Below are 20,917 nucleotides of genomic sequence, written 5' to 3' on the forward strand. Positions count from 1 at the left end.
ACAGTGGAGTGCTGCATCAGATGACCTGGCCTCCACAATCACCTGAACTCAACCCAATTGAGATGGTTTGGGATGAGTTGGACCGCAGAGTGAAGGAAAAGTAGCCAACAAGTGCTCAGCATTTGACTGTTGGAAAAACATTCCAGGTGAAGGTGGTTAAGAGAATGCCAAGAGTGTGCAAAGCTGTCAAGGCAAAAGGTGGCTACTTTGAAGAATCTCAAATATAAAATATATTTTGATTTTTTTAACACTTTTTTGGTTAGTACATGATTCCATATGTGTTATGTCATAGTTTTGATGTGTTCACTATTATTCTACAATATAGATAATAGTACAAATAAAGAAAAATGCTTGAATGAGTAGGTGTGTCCAAACTTTTGACTGGTACTGAACATGATAATTAAGTATATCCTATGTAACTACATCGTACATTACACTTGATTCTGTATAGCCTTTGAACCAGGTCATAACATAAAAATAAATTAATTTAAAATGACTGGTAGTTAATGATAGGATGTGCCTGGTTACAATTGTTTTCACCAGTTCCTAGTCTATTTATCAACCCTGTTAGTACATGTGCATTCAATGGTAGTGTCACCTTGTACATTAGTTACATTGAACAAGGTCATATTTTGGTTTAATTTATTAACATGGTAATTCACAGGTGACCTTCAAACGTGTAATTACAAAACATTAGTTACACAGTGGAACAAGAAAATGTGTAATAACATCAGTAGTTACACAGGTGGAATAACCTTCAGTAAGTGAATGTGTAATTACACAGTCCTTGTTCCAAAGTCTATTGTGGATGTATAGCCTCACTGAGAGCTATCCTCTCTATGTGGTCAGTTCTTTTATCAAGGTCCTGGTGCCTTGATTCAAATACTCAAGGGCAGAGTATTGGTCTGAAACCAAAGCATGTGCCTCATGTGGTGCCCCAACAACAGTGTTGAAGAACATGATATTGTATAATAGTGCACAAGGTCTAACTTTATCAAAAAAAGTCATACAAAAGCCACATCCTAACACAATATTATCAGTCAGACATATCAGTCAATGAATATCACTCAATTGTGCTTTACAATAGAATGGACACCATAAAACACTGTAAAATATATGCTGGAATGCTTAACACTCATCCTCTTCTCTCTCTGTTTCTCTCTTTATCTCACAGATGTACTGTGGACAGCAAGGTATCGCGGGTGGCTTGGCTCAATCGCACCACCATTCTTTATGCGGGCACTGACAAGTGGTCTCTGGACCCTCGTGTTGTCCGAATGGACAACACACCCGTGACAGAGTACAGCATAAAGATCCAGAATGTGAATGTACACGACGAGGGGCCCTACGTGTGCTCCATCCTCATGAGCAACAAACCCAAATCGTCCAAAGTGCATCTCATTGTTCAAGGTACTGCACTTTTTCTTCAGTCATATTCAGCCCATTTTCCATAGTTCTCATGGGGTTTGCGATTAGAGTTTAGTCATGTTGTCGTCTAGACTTACAGGGCTGATTGATATCACTGTCTTTGCATGGTAGTCTGACTTTAGTGGTGAATTTACAGATGCAATATTTCAAACTCGTGGCTGTGATCGTTTTGGCTTAACCGGTGGGGAGGTATGATAGGTAAAGAGAAGAAAAACCTTTGCCAGGATGATGTAATTAACTGGAACTCGTCAAACGTGACTCCTTTAGATTAATTGGGATTTAATCTAGGTTTCATTTCAGATCGTTGATAGATATTGATTTGCGGGCACAGCCAGTTGGATAACCGTGCCCCAGTTTCAGAGCAAGGACTTGCTAAATCATCTGTCGATACCTGGACTTTTTTTTATAATTTACAGTGAAATCAATTTCCCTCACACTCAGTTTCCAAAAACAATTAGCACCACTGCCCTTTGTCGGGTTTTGGGGTACAGAACATGTACACACTCATTTAACATTGAATTAAAACTGAACAAGATGAACTAACGATGAGCGGATCTTGCATTTAGAAAGGGACCAACGCTACAACAGACAATAGTATGCAATCATAAAACTGATAACTGCTGGACTAGACATAATTTGGCAATAGCTATTTCTTGCTCAAGCGTCACCAAAGATTGTTTATTGTCCTGTTTGAAAATGCAGCATTTTGCTAAGAAAACAATGTATTATCTGTTATTCATTAACCTTTTGAATTTAGCCCTGACACTAATTACAGGAAACATTTCAAAATAATAGCCAGTGCATGGTTTTTTTGTTAAATATTAGATGTTATCTAATTAGCAGTGGCATGCAGATTAAAACAATTGTTCAGTCTGTGAACCCAGAACAAATTAGTGTACTTAAATTGTTTTTTCCAACTGTAATTAACAGATCATTGATGAGAATGTCAGCTACACCGTATGATTACTCTTCATAATATATCATTAATATATTATTTTTGTTTGTTATTGAAGCTTGATTTACAGATTTAAATGCTACCTTATTATATTTTCACACTTCACTATCAGATTGTAAAGGTGCTTGTTTTAAGATAAAGAGAACGGAGTGGCTGCGGATCCGACCTTTTCTCTGACCTTTTTTTCTGAGCGCTGAAGGTCCCAAACCTTCTGCACATGTCCGGATCACTTACTGCGCATGACCAGAGAGAATTTCCAATGCCTCGCAAAGCAGGACACCTATTGGTAGATGGGTAAAATAAAACACAGGCGTTGAATATCCCTTTGAGTATGGTGAATTCATTAATTACACTTTGGATGGTGTATCAATACACCCAGTCAATACAAAGATACAGGTGTTTGCCGTGTAATCAGATGTCTATACGTGAGTAAAATAACTACCAACGATGTATCTTTATAAAGGAAAATGTATTGCTAACTTGACGTTGCTTCACATTACAAGCCACATGAGAGAGAGGGATGCTCCATAGTGATAACACCATAGTGTCCTTCCTAACTCAGTTGCCGGAGAGGAAGGAAAACGCTCAGGGATTTCACCATGAACTCAATGGTGACTTTAAAACAATTACAGAGTTTAATGACTGTGATGTGAGAAAACAGAGGATGGATCATCAACATTGTAGTTACTCCACATTAGTAACCTAAATTGCAGAACAGAAGGAAGCCTGTACAGAATAAAACTTATTCCAAAACATGCATCCTGTTTGCAACAAGGTAATACTGCAAAAAAAAAACATAATAATCAATTAACTGTTTGTCCTGAATACAAAATGTTATGTTTGGGGAAAATCAAATACAACACATTACTGAGTACCCCCTCCATATTTTCAAGTATGGTGGTGGCTGCATCATGTTATGGGTATGCTTGTAATTATTTTTCAGTATAAAAAAAGAAACAGAATGTATTTTGTGTTTTCGTTATATATTTGGTTAGGCCAGGGTGTGACATGGGTTTATGTATTGTATTTTCGTATCGGGGTTTGTAATATTTGGGATTGTAGCTGAGTAGGGGTGTGTGTTAAATAGGTTTGGCTGCCTGAGGCGGTTCTCAATCAGAGTCAGGTGATTCTCGTTGTCTCTGATTGGGAACCGTATTTAGGTAGCCTGGGTTTCGCTTTGTATTTCGTGGGTGATTGTTCCTGTCTCTGTGTAATGTAATGTGTTAGTTTCACCAGTCAGGCTGTAATAGGTTTCACGTTCCGTTTTGTTGTATTTATTCGTTATTTCATGTATAGTTTCGTTATTTGTTTTCACTAATAAACATGAGTAACAAACACGCTGCATTTCGGTCCGACTCTCTTTCGACAAACGAAGAACGTCGTTACAGAATCACCCACCACACACAGACCGAGCAGCGTGTCAACAGGCAGGAGCAGTCCAAAGAGGAGCAGCCCAAAGAGAAGCCACGTATTAAGGATTTCTGGACATGGGAGGAAATCCTTGACAGGAGAGGACCCTGGGCTAAACCAGGGGAGTGTAGCCGCCCAAAGGTGCAGCAGGCGAAGAGGAAACAGGAGCTGGAAGGAAAAGGACCCTGGGCTCAGCCTGGTGAATATCGCCGCCCTAAGGAGGAACTAGAAGCGGCTGAAGTGGAGAGGCGCTGGTATGAGGAGGCAGCACGGCGATGTGGATGGAAACAGGAGCAGCCCAGAATGGAGTACAGTATGGATATTACGACGTGGGAAGAAATAGACAGGTGGGCGGCCGACCCAGAGAGAGTGCCGGAGCCCGCCTGGGATTCGCTGGAGCAGTGCAAAGAGGGCTATAGGAGAATGGAGTCGATAAAAAAGACACGGCGGCGCAGAGCAAAGCCCCAAAAATGTCTTGGGGGGGGCTATCAGGGAGTATGGCTGCGTCAGGTAGGAGATCTGCGCAAACTCCCTGTGCTTATCGGGGGGCTAGAGAGACCGGGCAGGCACCGTGTCATGCAGTGGTGCGCACGGTGTCCCCAGTGCGGGTGCATAGCCCGGTGCGGTATATTTCAGCTCCGCGTATCGGCCGGGCTAGATTGAGCGTCGAGCCAAATGCCATGAAGCCGGCTCTACGCATCTGGTCCCCAGTGCGTCTCCTTGGGCCGGCTTACATGGCACCAGCCTTGCGCTCGGTGTCTCCGGTTCGCCTACATAGCCCAGTGCGGGCTATTTCTCCTCACAGCACTGGCAGGGCAACCAAGAGTATTCAACCAGGTAAGGTTGGGCAGGCTCGGTGCTCAAGAGCTCCAGTGCGCCTGCAAGGTCCGGTCCATCCAGTACCACCTCCACACCCCAGCCCTCCGGTAGCAGCTCCCCGCACTAGGCTTCCTGTGCGTGTCCTCGGCCCAATACCACCAGTGCCAACACCACGCATCAGGCCTTCAGTGCGCCTCGCCTGTTCAGCGCAGCCAGCGCTTTTCTCCCTCTCCTGCGCTGTCGGAGTCTCCCACCTGTTCAGCGGTTCTAGAGCCTTCCTCCTCTACAGCGCTGCCGGAGCCTCCTGCCTGTTCGAAGCAGAAAGAGCTGCCAGTCTGCATGGAGCAGCTAGAGCTGCCAGTCTGCATGGAGCTGCCAGTTTGCATGGAGCAGCCAGAGCTGTCAGTCTGCATAGAGCAGCCACAGCTGCCAGTCTGCATGGGGCAGCCAGAGCTGTCAGTCTGCTTAGAGCAGCCAGAGCTGTCAGTCTGCATGGAGCAGCTAGAGATGCCAGTCTACATGGAGCATCCAGTGTTGTCAGCCTGCATGGAGCAGATAGAGCTGCCAGTCTGCATGGGGCAGCCAGAGCTGTCAGTCTGCTTGGAGCAGCCAGAGTTGCCAGTCTGCATGGAGTTGCCAGTCTGCATGGAGTTGCCAGTCTGCATGGAGCTGCCAGTCTGCAAGGAGCTGCCAGTCTGCATGGAGCAGCTAGAGCTGCCAGTCTGCAAGGAGCTGCCAATCTGCAAGGAGCTGCCAGTCTGCATGGAGCAGCTAGAGCTGCCAGTCTGCAAGGTGCTTCCAGATCCGCCAGACAGCCAGACTCTTCCAGATCTGCCAGTCAGCCAGACTCTTCCAGATCTGCCAGACAGCCATACTCTTCCAGATCTGCCAGTCAGCCAGACCCTTCCAGATCTGCCAGTCAGCCAGACTCTTCCAGATCTGCCAGTCAGCCAGACTCTTCCAGGTCTGCCAGTCAGCCAGACTTTTCCAGATCTGCCAGTCAGCCAGACTCTTTCAGATCTGCCAGTCAGCCAGACTCTTCCAGATCTGCCAGTCAACCAGACTCTTCCAGATCTGCCAGTCAACCAGACTCTTCCAGATCTGCCAGTCAACCAGACTCTTCCAGATCTGCCAGTCAACCAGACTCTTCCAGATCCGCTAGTCAGCCAGGATCTGCCAGATCTGCTAGTCAGCCAGAATCCGCCAGTCGGCCAGGATCTGCCAGTCAGCCAGGATCCGCCAGTCAGCCAGGATCTGCCAGATCTGCTAGTCAGCCAGGATCCGCCAGTCGGCCAGGATCTGCCAGTCAGCCAGGATCCGCCAGTCAGCCAGGATCCGCCAGTCAGCCAGGATCAGCCAGTCAGCCAGGATCCGCCAGTCAGCCAGGATCCGCCAGTCAGCCAGGATCTGCCAGATCTGATAGTCAGCCAGGATCCGCCAGTCAACCAGGATCTGCCGGATTCAACTGCCTGGCTGGGCTTCTTCTCGGTACTGGGCTTCTTCTCAGTACTGGGCTTCTTCTCAGTCCTGGGCTGCCTCTCAGTCCTGAGCTGCCCCTCAGTCCCGAGCTGCCCCTCAGTCCCGAGCTTCCCCTCAGTCCCGAGCTGCCCCTCAGTCCCGAGCTGTCTCAGTCCCGAGCTGCCCCTCAGTCACGAGCTGCTACTCAGTTTAGTGGGGTTCTGGGTGAGGACTATTCGGCCATGGTCGGCGGCGAGGGTGAATCATCCCAGGACGCGAAGGGGAGGAACAATGACATTTATGAAGTGGGGTCCACGTCCCGAGCCGGAACCGCCACCATGTACAGACGCCCACCCGGACCCTCCCTATGGTTTTGAGGTGCGTTCGGGAGTCTGCACCTTAGGGGGGGGGGGTTCTGTCACGCCTTGGTCATTGTATTTTGTGTTTTCGTTATATATTTGGTTAGGCCAGGGTGTGACATGGGTTTATGTATTGTATTTTCGTATCGGGGTTTGTAGTATTTGGGATTGTAGCTGAGTAGGGGTGTGTGTTAAATAGGTTTGGCTGCCTGAGGCGGTTCTCAATCAGAGTCAGGTGATTCTCGTTGTCTCTGATTGGGAACCGTATTTAGGTAGCCTGGGTTTCGCTTTGTATTTCGTGGGTGATTGTTCCTGTCTCTGTGTTAGTTTCACCAGTCAGGCTGTAATAGGTTTCACGTTCCGTTTTGTTGTATTTATTCGTTATTTCATGTATAGTTTCGTTATTTGTTTTCACTAATAAACATGAGTAACAAACACGCTGCATTTCGGTCCGACTCTCTTTCGACAAACGAAGAACGTCGTTACAGTAACAGAATCACCCAGCACAACAGGACCAAGCGGCGTGTCAACAGGCAGGAGCTGCAGGAGAAGCAACAGCGGCAGCAGGAGCAACAAAATGAGGAATGGACATGGGAGGATGTTTTGGATGGCAAGGGTTGCTACACGTGGGAGGAAATACTGGCTGGACGAGATCGCCTCCCATGGGAACAGGTGAAGGCACTTAGGAGAGCAGAGGCAGCCAGAGAGAGGAGCCGGCGTTATGAGGGAACACGGTTGGCAAGGAGGCCCGGGAGTCAGCCCCAAAAATTTCTTGGGAGGGGGCTCACAGGGAGTATGGCGATGCTAGGTAGGAGACCTACGCCAACTTCCTGTGATTACCGGGGGGCTAGAGAGACCGGGCAGGCACCGTGTTATGCTGGAAAGCGCACGGTGTCCCCAGTGCGGGTGCATAGCCCGGTGCGGTATATTCCAGCTCCGCGTATCGGCCGGGCTAGATTGAGCGTCGAGCCAAATGCCATGAAGCCGGCTCTACGCATCTGGTCCCCAGTGCGTCTCCTTGGGCCGGCTTACATGGCACCAGCCTTGCGCAAGGTGTCCCCGGTTCGCCTGCATAGCCCAGTGCGGGCTATTCCACCTCGCTGCACTGGCAGAGCGACCGGGAGTATTCAACCAGGTAAGGTTGGGCAGGCTCGGTGCTCAAGAGCTCCAGTGCACCTGCACGGTCCGGTCTACCCTGTACCACCTCCACACCCCAGCCCTCCGGTGGCAGCTCCCCGCACCAGGCTTTCAGTGCGTGTCCTCGGCCCAGTACCACCAGTGCCAGCACCACTCATCAGGCCTACAGTGCGCCTCGCCTCTCCAGCGCTGCCCGAGCCTTCCTCCTCTCCTGCGCTGCCGGAGTCTCCCGCCTGTTCAGCGCTGCCAGAGCCTTCCTCCTCTACAGCACTGCAAGGAGCTGTCAATCTGCAAGGAGCTGCCAGAGCTGCCAGTCTGCATGGAGCAGCCAGAGCCGCCAGTCTGCATGGAGCAGCCAGAGCTGTTGGTCTGCATGGAGCAGCTAGAGCTGCCAGTCTGCAAGGAGCTGCCAGTCTGCAAGGAGCTGCCAGTCTGCAAGAAGCCGCCAGAGCTGCCATTCTGCAAGAAGCCGCCAGAGCTGCCAGTCAGCATGGAGCAGCCAGAGCCGCCAGTCAGCATGGAGCAGCCAGAGCCGCCAGTCAGCATGGAGCAGCCAGATCCGTCAGTCTGCCAGGATCCGCCAGTCAGCCAGACTCTTCCAGATCTGCCAGTCAGCCAGACTCTTCCAGATCCTCCAGTCAGCCAGACTCTTCCAGATCCGCCAGTCAGCCAGACTCTTCCAGATCCGCCAGTCAGCCAGACTCTTCCAGATCCGCCACTCAGCCAGGATCTGCCAGTCAGCCAGACACTTCCAGATCTGCCAGTCAGCCAGACTCTTCCAGATCCGCCAGTCAGCGAGGATCTGCCAGTCAGCCAGACCCTTCCAGATCTGCCAGTCAGCCAGACTCTTCCAGATCTGCCAGTCAGCCAGACTCTTCCAGATCTGCCAGTCAGCCAGACTCTTCCAGATCTGCCAGTCAGCCAGACTCTTCCAGATCCGCCAGTCAGCCAGACCCTTCCAGATCCGTCAGTCAGCCAGGATTTGCCAGAACCGCCAGCCAGCCAGGATCTGCCAGATCCAACCACCTGCCTGAGCTTCCTCTCAGTGCTGAGCTTCCCCTCAGTTCCGAGCTACCCCTCAGTTCCGAGCTACCCCTCAGTCCCGAGCTGCCTCAGTCCCGAGCTGCCCCTCAGTCCCGAGCTGCCCCTCAGTCCAGTGGGGTTCTGGGTGAGGACTATTAGGCCATGGTCAGCGGCGAGGGTGGACTATCCAAGGATGCGAGGAGGAGGGACTAAGACTTGATAGAGTGGGGTCCACGTCCTGCGCCGGAGGCGCCACCATGGACAGACGCCCACCCGGACCCTCCCCTATGGTTTTTGGTGTGCGTCCGGGAGGCCGCACATTGGGGGGGGGGGGGGGGGGGGGTTCTGTCACGCCCTGGTCGAAGTATGTTGTGTTTGTCTTTGTTTATTTGGTCAGGCCAGGGTTGTGGCATGGGTTTTTGTATGTGGTGTGTTTGTATTGGGATTGTAGCTTAGTGGGGTGTTCTAGATAAGTCTATGGCTGTCTGAAGTGGTTCTCAATCAGAGGCAGGTGTTTATCGTTGTCTCTGATTGGGAACCATATTTAGGCAGCCATATTCTTTGAGTGTTTCGTGGGTGATTGTCCTTATGTCCTTAGTGTCCTTTTGTCCTTGTTCTGTGTTAGTTTACACAAGTATAGGCTGTTTCGGTTTTCATCACGTTCATTACGTTTATTGTTTTGTAGTGTTTGTGTTTAGTGTATTTAGTCATTAAACATGAATCGTAATCTACACGCCGCATTTTGGTCGGACTCTCATTCCCACAACGAAAACCGTAACAGCCAAAGGTGCTTCTACAAAGTATTGACTCAGGGGTGTAAATACTTATGTAAATGAGACATCTCTGTGTTTCATTTTCAATACATTTGCAAAAATGTCTAAAAACATGTGTTTCACTTTGTCATTATGGGATATTGTCTATAGATGGGCGAGACAAAAAAATCAATAACATCAGAACCACAAGTGGCTACTGATGTTTGATTTTGTACATTTAAAAAAATAGACCAAAAGCTACGTCCTACTCCTTCCCTGACTTTTCCTAAATGTTTGTATTTTACATTGATCGTTTTGAAATCACGATCAGAAAAGTATTTAGAGCATTTTTTCTCTTTTTTTCCACACCTATTCCCAACTTAACCCGCCAAAATGACGCGATGTGGAACATTGGTACCTAGCCAGGTGCTAATGCATCTCTCTCTCTCCTCACTGAATGAATGACACATGGATGAATGGGGTATAATCATGCACTTTATTTCACAATTGAATTTAAATTAGGCCTAACAATGATAAGGAGGGTGAAGAGGTTGATTTAATTTAGGAAGACAATATTAATGAGTTTGTGTTATGCCTATATATCAGTGTTGACACTCATGTTTATAGCAAATAATTTGACCGTGCTCCATGTGTGTTGACATCATTCTCTTTTAAGTTTTACTTTGGAAAAAGAAGCTGTTATGGGACTGTTTTAATTTCTATAACTTTATTTACTAGTTGAATGTATTGTAAGGGAAACTAAAACATGCTACGTGTTGTAATAGGCCTTTAGAATAATGCAAAACATATCCTTGACTCTGAGTTGATGAGCGAAGGGAAGAATGACAAATGGATGAATAGGTGATAATTGTGCACATTACTTGCAATTTAAATTGGGCCTAACTGAATGATGAAGAGGTTGATATAATTTATAACAACAATAGTGTAATGATGAGTTTTTGTTATGCCTATATTTATCAGTGTTAGTGCTCATGTTAATAATTTAATTGTGCGCCTTGTGGGTTGATACCATTCTCTTTTATATTTTACGTAAAATAATCTGTTACGGGACTGTTTTATTTACTAACTCCTTTACTAATCATATTTATTGTAAGGGAAATGAATATGTTGCTATAAGCCTTTAGAATAATACAAAACCAATCCTTGATTCTATCCAAGTTGATGAGCGGGAAACAAACTACACCTAAACTATACCAAAGTTGTAATTGACAGATGCAGGGAAAGGAGCATCACTTTATCAAATCCTCCTTCAGAGTCACATGCAGGTAAAATGTTTCTGTATAGTATCAGAAGCAGCATATTCTGCAGCTTCTGTGGAAGTTACCTTTGTCTAATAACTCAACATTCAAGAGGTGGCACTTTATTTCCAAATGTCACTTTTCCAAGAATAGATGTGCTGTCCATGCGTTTAGCACATTTTCATTTATTTATTTCACCTTTATTTAACCAGGTAGGCAAGTTGAGAACAAGTTCTCATTTACAATTGTGACTTGGCCAAAGCAGTTCGACACATACAACAACACAGATTTACACATGGAGTAAAACAAACATACAGTCAATAATACAGTAAAAAAATAAGTCTATATACAATGTGAGCAAATGAGGTGAGATAAGGGAGGTAAAGGCAAAAAAGTAAATACAATATAGCAAGTAAAACACTGGAGTGGTAGATTTGCAGTGGAAGAATGTGCAAAGTAGAGATAGAAATAATGAGGTGCAAAGGAGTAAAATAAATACAGTAGGGGAAGAGGTAGTTGTTTGGGCTAAATTATAGATGGGTTTTGTACAGGTGCAGTAATCTGTAAGCTGCTCTGACAGCTGGTGCTTAAAGCTAGTGAGGGAGATAAGTGTTTCCAGTTTCAGAGATTTTTGTAGTTTGTTCCAGTCATTGGCAGCAGAGAACTGGAAGGAGAGGCGGCCAAAGGAAGAATTGGTTTTGGGGGTGACCAGAGAGATATACCTGCTGGAGCGTGTGCTACAGGTGGGTGCTGCTATGGTGACCAGTGAGCTGAGATAAGGGGGGACTTTACCTAGCAGGGTCTTGTAGATGAACTGGAGCCAGTGGGTTTGGCGACGAGTATGAAGCGAGGGCCAGCCAACGAGAACGTACAGGTCGCAGTGGTGGGTATGACCACTCACATGACCACTCACCCGGTGGCATTGCTCTGGGTTCTAAGCAAATACTAGTAACATAAGGCCATTAGGCCTTTGTTTTTCACTAGGACGTGTAGAATTACACAAAACATTAGACCTTTGTTTTTCACTAGGACGTGTAGAATTATACAAAACATATCTGATGCTAAAGGGAACGCCCGGCAACGTTCTCAACGTTCTCAACGTTCTCAACCTTCTCTTGCGGGTACTTATAGGCTGAAAGACCAGGCAGTTCTAATGTTTATCCATTTTGAATTCAGGCTTTAACAAAACAAAATATGGAATAAGTCAAGGGGGATGAAAACTTTCTGAAGGCACTAACAGAACTGAATATAATAGCATAGTATAACGTTACTCTAAGACAAAAACACCACATATTTCTCTCATGTGGCCAAAATTCAACAGCACACACTGCTAGGCAAAATACACAGGTAGGCTATGTTACAGTTTAACCTGAATCTGCTCTAAAATTCACTCACTGTTCATCATTCAAAACAACACAACACTAGGTTATTTTGTATCAACACTATATAACTCAAGACGATCTAAATGCATATCCACATGAAACTGATTGAGAACAAATGGTTGGAAGGCTGCATGGACGTTTGACCGGGATGAAAGGTCCTGAAAGGACAGTTCCGCAGCCCCTGCCTAGAGAAAAACAACTCTCACACAAGGAATCAGCTTTCCCAACTGCTGTGTTTTCTGATGGCAGACTTTCGCCTATACTTCATAAGCGTCCTCAACGTGACCCTCTCAGATACGGCACAACTCTTAAGTTGGTGGGTACAACATGGCTGAACTTGTCGGGGGGATCTTATTGTATGAACCTAAGAGACTTCAATGGAGAGCAGCGCTCTGAGGAACGCTATGTGAGAGCAAAGGTGACTCATGGGTGCAAGGACATTTTAATATTTCATGCTGTGTTTAGCCATGAAATGCTTCACAGATGTTGTTTTTTTTTATCACATTTCTCTCCGCACCACCTTCTCTGACATCCTGCCTATTTATACACCACACCACAGGGAAGAGGTAAGAGTAGGATTGTTCTTGTCTCTTTCATAATTACTGTGTATATATAGATCTTATGCTGAGTTCCATTAAAACATGTTTTTCTGCAAATGGGTGTTTTAACCAACTTTTAAACCTCTGCTGGTAAAGACTATTTTGGATTATGATCGGCTTAGATATTGCTGTATTGTCAGTGCTACATCTATTTTGGTTGAGAATGACGCCAACTGGAAAAACATATCTTTGCGAAAACCTGCATGCACTTCCAGAAACATCCATCTGTGATTATCGATCAGAAGTAATTCAATAGGGTATAAGTAACAAAGGAGAATGTACAAACTTTTAATTTGGTAGAGAACACAAATAAGTATTGTAACAAGGTTTTATACTTACAACGGGGACCAAGGTTGTTATTATTGCAGAGACGGCATTTGACTACATTTATCTCTCAACCATTTAAACCCGAGAGAAGTCAGAGAATCACCGTTTGTTTTCACAAGATAAAAATGCCACTTTCACAGAAAATACAGACTTTATAGGAAGCCCTGGCAATTCCTAACATTCACTTGTGTTTCTTAGTAAGATTTCATAGCTGTAACCTTCACCCATGCTTCTGAACCTGGAACCTCTGATATGCAAGTTATTATCTCTTGAGGAATTCTTAGTCATTCTACACTGAATAAAAATATAAACGTAACGTATAAAGTGTTGGTCCCATGTTTCATGAGCTAAAACAAAAGATCCCAGGAATGTTCCAGATACACAAAAAGCTTATTCTCTCAGATTTTGGTCACAAATGTGTTTACATCCCTGTTAGTGAGCATTTATCCTTTGCCAAGATAATCCATCCAATGGACAGGTGTGGCATATCAAGAAGCTGATTAAACAGTATGATCATTACACAGGTGCACCTTGCACTGGGGACAATAAAAGGCCACTCTAAAAAGTTTTGAGGGAGCATGCAACTGGCATGCTGACTGCAGGAACATCCACCAGAGCTGTAGGCAGATAATTGTTATCTACCATAAGTCACCTCCAACGTTGTTTTAGACATGTGACAGTACAACCGCAGACCATGTGTAAGCACAGGACATCCACATCCTGCTTCTTCACCTGCAGGATCATCTGAGACCAGCCAACTGGACTGCTGATGAAACTGTGGCTTTGCACAATTGAAGAATTTCTGCACAAACTGTCAGAAACCATCTCAGGGAAGCTCATCTGTGTGCTCAAATCAAATCAAACTTTATTTGTCACGTGCGCTGAACACAACAGGTGTAGAACTTACTTACAGGCTCTAACCAATAATGCAAAAAATGTATTAGGTGAACAATATGTATGTAAAGAAATAAAACAACAGTAAAAAGACAGGCTATATTCAGTAGCGAGGCTATACCGGTTAGTCAGGCTGATTGAGGTAGTATGTACATGTAGATATGGTTGAAGTCACTATGCATATATGACGAACAGAGAGTAGCAGTAGCGTAAAAGAGGGGTTGGCGGGTGGTGGGTGGGACACAATGCAGATAGCACGGTTAGCTAATGTGCGGGAGCACAGGTTGGTCGGCCAAATTGAGGTAGTATGTACATGAATGTATAGTTAAAGTGACTATGCATATATGATAAACAGAGAGTAGCAACAGCGTAAAAGGAGGGGTTGGGGGGGGACACACACAATGCAAATAGTCCGGGTAGCCATTTGATAACCTGTTTAGGAGTCTTATGGCTTTGGGGTAAAGACTGTTGAGAAGCCTTTTTGTCCTAGACTTGGCACTCCGGTACTGCTTGCCATGCGGTAGTAGAGAGAGCAGTCTATGACTGGGGTGGCTGGAGTCTTTGACAATTTTTAGGGCCTTCCTCTGACACCGCCTGGTGTAGAGGTCCTGGATGGCAGGCAGCTTAGCCCCAGTGATGTACTGGGTCGTAGGCACTACCCTCTAGTGCCTTGCGGTCAGAGGCCGAGCAATTGCCGTACCAGGCAGTGATGCAAACAGTCAGGATGCTCTCGAAGTTGCAGCTGTAGAACCTTTTGAGGATCTCAGGACCCATGTCAAATCTTATTAGTTTCCTGAGAGGGAATAGGCTTTGTCGTGCCCTCTTCACTACTGTCTTGGTGTGTTCGGACCATTCTAGTTTGTTGTTGATGTGGACACCAAGGAACTTGAAGCTCTCAACCTGCTCCACTAACGACCCGTGGATGAGAATGGTTAGCGTGCTCATTCCTCCATTTCCTGTAGTCCACAATAATCTCCTTAGTCTTGGTTATGTTGAGGGATAGGTTGTTATTCTGGCACCACCCGCCAGGTCTCTGACCTCCTCCCTATAGGATGTCTCATCATTGTCGGTGATCAGGCCTACCACTGTTGTGTCGTCTGCAAACGTAATGATGGTGTCGGAGTCATTCCTGGCCATGCAGTCGTGGGTGAACAGGGAGTAGAGGAGGGGACTGAGCACGCACCCCTGGGGAGCTCCAGTGTTGAGTATCAGCGTGGCAGATGTACCTACCATTACTACCTGGGGACGGCCCGTCAGGAAGTCCAGGATCCAGTTGCAGAGGGAGATGTTTAGTCCCAGGATCCTTAGCTTAGTGGTAAGCTTTGAGGGTACTATGGTGTTGAACGCTGAGCTGTAGTCAATGAATAGCATTCTCACATAAGTGTTCATTTTGTCCAGGTGGGAAAGGGCAGTGTGGAGTGCAAAGGAGATTGCATCATCTGTGGATCTGTTTGGGCGGTATGCAAATTATAATTAGTCTAGGGTTTCTGGCATAATGGTGTTTATGTGAGCCATTACCAACCTTTCAAAGCACTTCATGGCTACGGACGTGAGTGCTATGGGTCTGTAGTCATTTAGACAGGTTGCCTTTGTGTTCTTGGGCACAGGGACTATAGTGGTCTGCTTGAAACATGTTGGTATTACAGACTCAATCAGGGACATGTTGAAAATGTCAGTGAAGACACCTGCCAGTTGGTCAGCACATGCCCGGAGCACATGTCCTGGTAATCCGTCTGGCCCCGCAGCCTTGTGTATGTTGACCTGTTTAAAGGTCTTACGTCGGCTACGGAGAGCGTGATCACACAGTTGTCCGGAACAGCTGATGCTCTCATGTATGCCTCAGTGTTGCTTGCCTCAAAACGAGCATAGAAGTGATTTAGCTCATCTGGTAGGCTTGTGTCACTGGGCAGCTCGCGGCTGTGCTTCCCTTTGTAGTCTTTAATAGTTTGCAAGCCCTACCACATAAGACGAGCATCGAAGCCGGTGTGGTATGATTCAATCTTAGCCCTATATTAACGCTTTGACTGATTGATGATTCGTCGCAGGGCATAGCAGGATTTCTTGTAAGCTTCTGGGTTAGTGTCCCGCACCTTGAAAGCGGCAGCTCTACCCTTTAGCTCAGTGTGAATGTTGCCTGTAATCCATGGCTTCTGGTTGGGGTATGTATGTACAGTCACTTTGGGGACCAAGTCCTTGAAGCACTTATTGATAAAGCCAGTGACTGATGTGTTGTACTCCTCAATGCCATCAGAAGAATCCCAGAACATGTTCCAGTCTGTGATAGAAAAACAGTCCTGTAGTTTAGCATCTGCTTCATAGACCACTTTCTTATAGACAGAGTCACTGGTGCTTCCTGCTTTCATTTTTGCTTGCAAGCAGAAGTCAGGAGGATAGAGTTGTGGTCAGATATACCAAATGGAGGGCGGGGGAGAGCTTTGTACGCATCTCTATGTGTGGAGTACAGGTGATCTAGAATAATTTCCCTCTGGTTGCACATTTAACATGTTGATGGAAATTTGGTAGAACTGATTTAAGTTTCCCTGCATTAAAGTCTCTGGCGACTAGGAGCGCCGCCTCTGGGTGAGTGGTTTCCTGTTTGCTTATGTCTTTATATAGCTGACTGAGTGCGGTCTTAGTGCCAGCATCTGTCTGTGGTGCTAAATAAACAGACATGAAAAGTATAGCTGAAAACTCTAGGCAAGTAGTGTGGCCTGCAACTTATCACAATATACTCTACTTCAGGAGAGCAAAATCTAGAGACTTCCTCACCAGTGTCTTGACCTGATTGCAGTTCGGCATCATAACTGAATTCAGTGGGCTTTGGGACCTTATATAGAAAGGCTTTGGGACCTTATATAGACAAGTGTGTGCCTTACCAAATCATGTCCAATCAATTGAATTTCCACAGGTGGTATCAAGTTTTAGTGGTCACTATTTAACAGTCTGATGGCCTTGAGATAGAAGCTGTTTTTCAGTCTCTCAGTCCCAGCTTTGATTCACCTGTACTGACCTCGCCTTCTCAATGGTAGTGGGGTGAACAGGCCATGGCTTGGGTGGCTGAGGTCCTTGATGATCATCTTGGCCTTCCTGGGTGAACAGGGAGTACAGAAGGGGGCTGAGCACAAATTCTTGTGGGGACTCTGTGTTGAGGATCGGCATAGTGGAGGTGTTGTTGCCTGTCAGGAAGTCCTGAATCCTGGATAGGATTCAGACCCAGTGTCCCGAGCTTAATGATGAGCTTGGAGAGTACTATGACGTTGAACACTACCAAAAGGAATATGTTATCTGAAGCTCGTTTCTGCATATCTTATTCAGTCTACTTCCAGTACTAGAGTTGATGTAAGTGGAAAAGATGTGAGGTGGTAGTCAACCACTACTGCTATAAATTTGTGTGCATTCCAATGCTCAAAATGGGGAATTCACAAATTCCGAATGGAATGCTGCCGAAACTAGTACATTCCTATGCTACTAACAGCTACAGTGCCTTGCGAAAGTATTCGGCCCCCTTGAACTTTGCGACCTTTTGCCACATTTCAGGCTTCAAACATAAAGATATAAAACTGTATTTTTTTGTGAAGAATCAACAACAAGTGGGACACAATCATGAAGTGGACCGACATTTATTGGATATTTCAAACTTTTTTAACAAATCAAAAACTGAAAAATTGGGCGTGCAAAATTATTCAGCCCCCTTAAGTTAATACTTTGTAGCGCCACCTTTTGATGCGATTACAGCTGTAAGTCGCTTGGGGTACGTCTCTATCAGTTTTGCACATCGAGAGACTGAAATTTTTTCCCATTCTTCCTTGCAAAACAGCTCGAGCTCAGTGAGGTTGGATGGAGAGCATTTCTGAACATTAGTTTTCAGTTCTTTCCAAAGATTCTCGATTGGATTCAGGTCTGGACTTTGACTTGGGCATTCTAACACCTGGATATGTTTATTTTTTAATCATTCCATTGTAGATTTTGCTTTATGTTTTGGATCATTGTCTTGTTGGAAGACAAATCTCCGTCCCAGTCTCAGGTCTTTTGCAGACTCCATCAGGTTTTCTTCTAGAATGGTCCTGTATTTGGCTCCATCCATCTTCCCATCAATTTTAACCATCTTCCCTGTCCCTGCTGAAGAAAATCAGGCCCAAACCATGATGCTGCCACCACCATGTTTGACAGTGGGGATGGTGTGTTCAGGGTGATGAGCTGTGTTGCTTTTACGCCAAACATAACGTTTTGCATTGTTGCCAAAAAGTTAAATTTTGGTTTCATCTGACCAGAGCACCTTCTTCCACATGTTTGGTGTGTCTCCCAGGTGGCTTGTGGCAAACTTTAAATGACACTTTTTATGGATATCTTTAAGAAATGGCTTTCTTCTTGCCACTCTTCCATAAAGGTCAGATTTGTGCAATATACGACTGATTGTTGTCCTATGGACAGAGTCTCCCACCTCAGCTGTAGATCTCTGCAATTCATCCAGAGTGATCATGGGCCTCTTGGCTGCATCTCTGATCAGTCTTCTCCTTGTATGAGTTGAAAGTTTAGAGGGACGGCCAGGTCTTGGTAGATTTGCAGTGGTCTGATACTCCTTCCATTTCAATATTATCGCTTGCACAGTGCTCCTTGGGATGTTTAAAGCTTGGGAAATCTTTTTGTATCCAAATCCAGCTTTAAACTTCTTCACAACAGTATCTCGGACCTGCCTGGTGTGTTCCTTGTTCTTCATGATGCTCTCTGCGCTTTTAACGGACCTCTGAGACTATCACAGTGCAGGTGCATTTATACGGAGACTTGATTACACACAGGTGGATTGTATTTATCATCATTAGTCATTTAGGTCAACGTTGGATCATTCAGAGATCCTCACTGAACTTCTGGAGAGAGTTTGCTGCACTGAAAGTAAAGGGGCTGAATAATTTTGCACGCCCAATTTTTCAGTTTTTGATTTGTTAAAAAAGTTTGAAATTTCCAATAAATGTCATTCCACTTCATGATTGTGTCCCACTTGTTGTTGATTCTTCACAAAAAAATACCGTTTTGTATCTTTATGTTTGAAGCCTGAAATGTGGCAAAAGGTCGCAAAGTTCAAGGGGGCCGAATACAAGGCACTGTATGTGATGGGAAAACGAGTACAGCCATTTTGTTCTACTTATTGACATTCAATTGGAAAAAGCTTGGAATAGGAAAATTAGCTACACTAAAAATTACTTATTTTACTAATTAAACTCATGATGGATTGTAAAAACTGACATTTTAGCATCCTGTAGTTGGGTAGGGGGATGAAAACATAATATTTGAAAAGTCATTGGCGAAAAAGCAGCACTCTGAGACCCTACGTGTTGTTGATTGAGTTGGAGACATGCGTGGCCACATCTCCAACTGCCCTTTTACTCTCTGTCCCAGTTAGTTTGAGATTCAATAGAACAATCAATCCTAGCTAAGGCAAATCACAAGTGATAGAACCAAAAAATGGGCAACATGTAAATTAGTTAAGAGTCTCCTTTTGATTGTGGTCCCTTAAAATATTTATTGATTTCTAGTGGGAATTTAGATATTTATTAAGGGGATTATTAAAATGAAATGAAATCATCTGAAGATGATTATCAATGGTTGTTTAATTTCATTAACACTGTGTACACAACTGGAATTTTCCCCAGGTTCTAGGGTTTATAAAACATGCGCATGCCACCAGCCTATTTCACTAATGACTGCCGACCCTAAACTTATGGTAATAGCAGCTAGAACATTTGACTGAGTTGTGGTGTGATCCCACACAGAGACAGGCCAGGTTTGTTTGGCTATAAATAACCCCGCTTGGTACCATGGGATGTACTGCCGTCACACCAGTGCAGACAGTGACTACGACTTTAGAGGAAAGAGTGCAGGGGACAGGGTTCAGGACAGGTGCTAGAGGTAATACGGTTGGCTGGCCATATGCTCAATAGGATGCCATGTGAATAATTTAGAACACTTCACAGATCTAATCTCCCTCTAACACACTGGAATAACTGACATTGGTATTTTTTCAAGCGTCTGTGCAACGATAGAAAGGCATATTTACGCCACATCTAAAAAATGTAGTTGACAACACAATCCATACTAATAAAATGGGACTGCCATTTAAGTATATTTTGTTTAATATGAGTGATTTCTCATGTTTTGTTAAGTGATAAATAAGCGATACAGATGCTCGTGCATTTTGGGAATTATTATTGAAATGTATCTATGAAGTTGTGCAAGGTACATCTGCTGGTTTATTTAGTATGCAAGGTATTAGTCTGCTGTTTGGTTTAATAGTGATGGATAAGTGATACAGAGCCAGTGCATTTTGGGAATACATTTGTTTGATATTGAAGTTTTAGCTGTGAGGTTGTTTGAGCTCAAATGTGTTTGTTTAATCTCAAATCATGTTTTCATAGGTATTAACATGTGCTGCCTAGTTAAAACTTGAGAGAGTACTCAGAAGCATGTATTTCAGTCAATTGATTTGAATATCCCAGTTTATGGATTGTTTTTGAAGTGTAGGTTATACTTCAAACATCAGAGAACATAAGCTTTCCTTTTAATTCATAACTCTTGAATACTGCATGAAGGATATCAATAGAAGCAGGTTCTGAAGAATTGAAACAATTGATCATGTGAATACTTTTTGTGTGCTTTTTATCATGCTTAGTAACAAAGTGTGGAACTCTTTGAAGACATGAAACGAGATGCATTTAATGTCAACAGAGAGAAAACAAAGTCATTATCCTCTGAGCAGACTTTCTAACTGTGTTCTAAGAGACACAACCAAGCAATCAAATCTCTGCCTTCTTAATAACATGGGGTGGTCGTTAGGAGTTGGATCATTAGCTCAGTAGCAACAAATGCAATTTGTGAGCAGTAGACATCAATAGGTACTAAGGGCTAAATTCAATCAAATCCACATTGGCATATTTACCAAGTACCGTGCAACTGTACTTTTCCATTCCTTTTTTTTATTAATATTTTATTTAACTTTTTTTTAAACAATTATAAAACATACAAGGACAAAAACAATAAACAACTTAAAGATTACATACATTTCCACAAACATTAATGACATCACACTTGCCCAGACCCACATGTTCACACTGTAGCCACAC

General features: G+C 44.7%; 1 protein-coding gene across 2 annotated transcripts in view; it reads left to right on the forward strand.

Moving 5' to 3' along the window:
* The window catches only part of LOC135548731 (opioid-binding protein/cell adhesion molecule-like), a 455,048-nt gene that overhangs the window by 308,629 nt on the left and 125,502 nt on the right, over positions 1-20,917 (forward strand). For both annotated transcript variants that reach the window (XM_064978601.1, XM_064978599.1), the window contains one exon: positions 1,175-1,410. In XM_064978601.1, the coding sequence (XP_064834673.1) occupies positions 1,175-1,410 (236 nt within the window). The remainder of the gene's footprint in view (positions 1-1,174; positions 1,411-20,917) is intronic.

The sequence above is a fragment of the Oncorhynchus masou genome, chromosome 11, assembly GCF_036934945.1.
Source record: "Oncorhynchus masou masou isolate Uvic2021 chromosome 11, UVic_Omas_1.1, whole genome shotgun sequence".
NCBI lineage: Eukaryota > Metazoa > Chordata > Actinopteri > Salmoniformes > Salmonidae > Oncorhynchus > Oncorhynchus masou.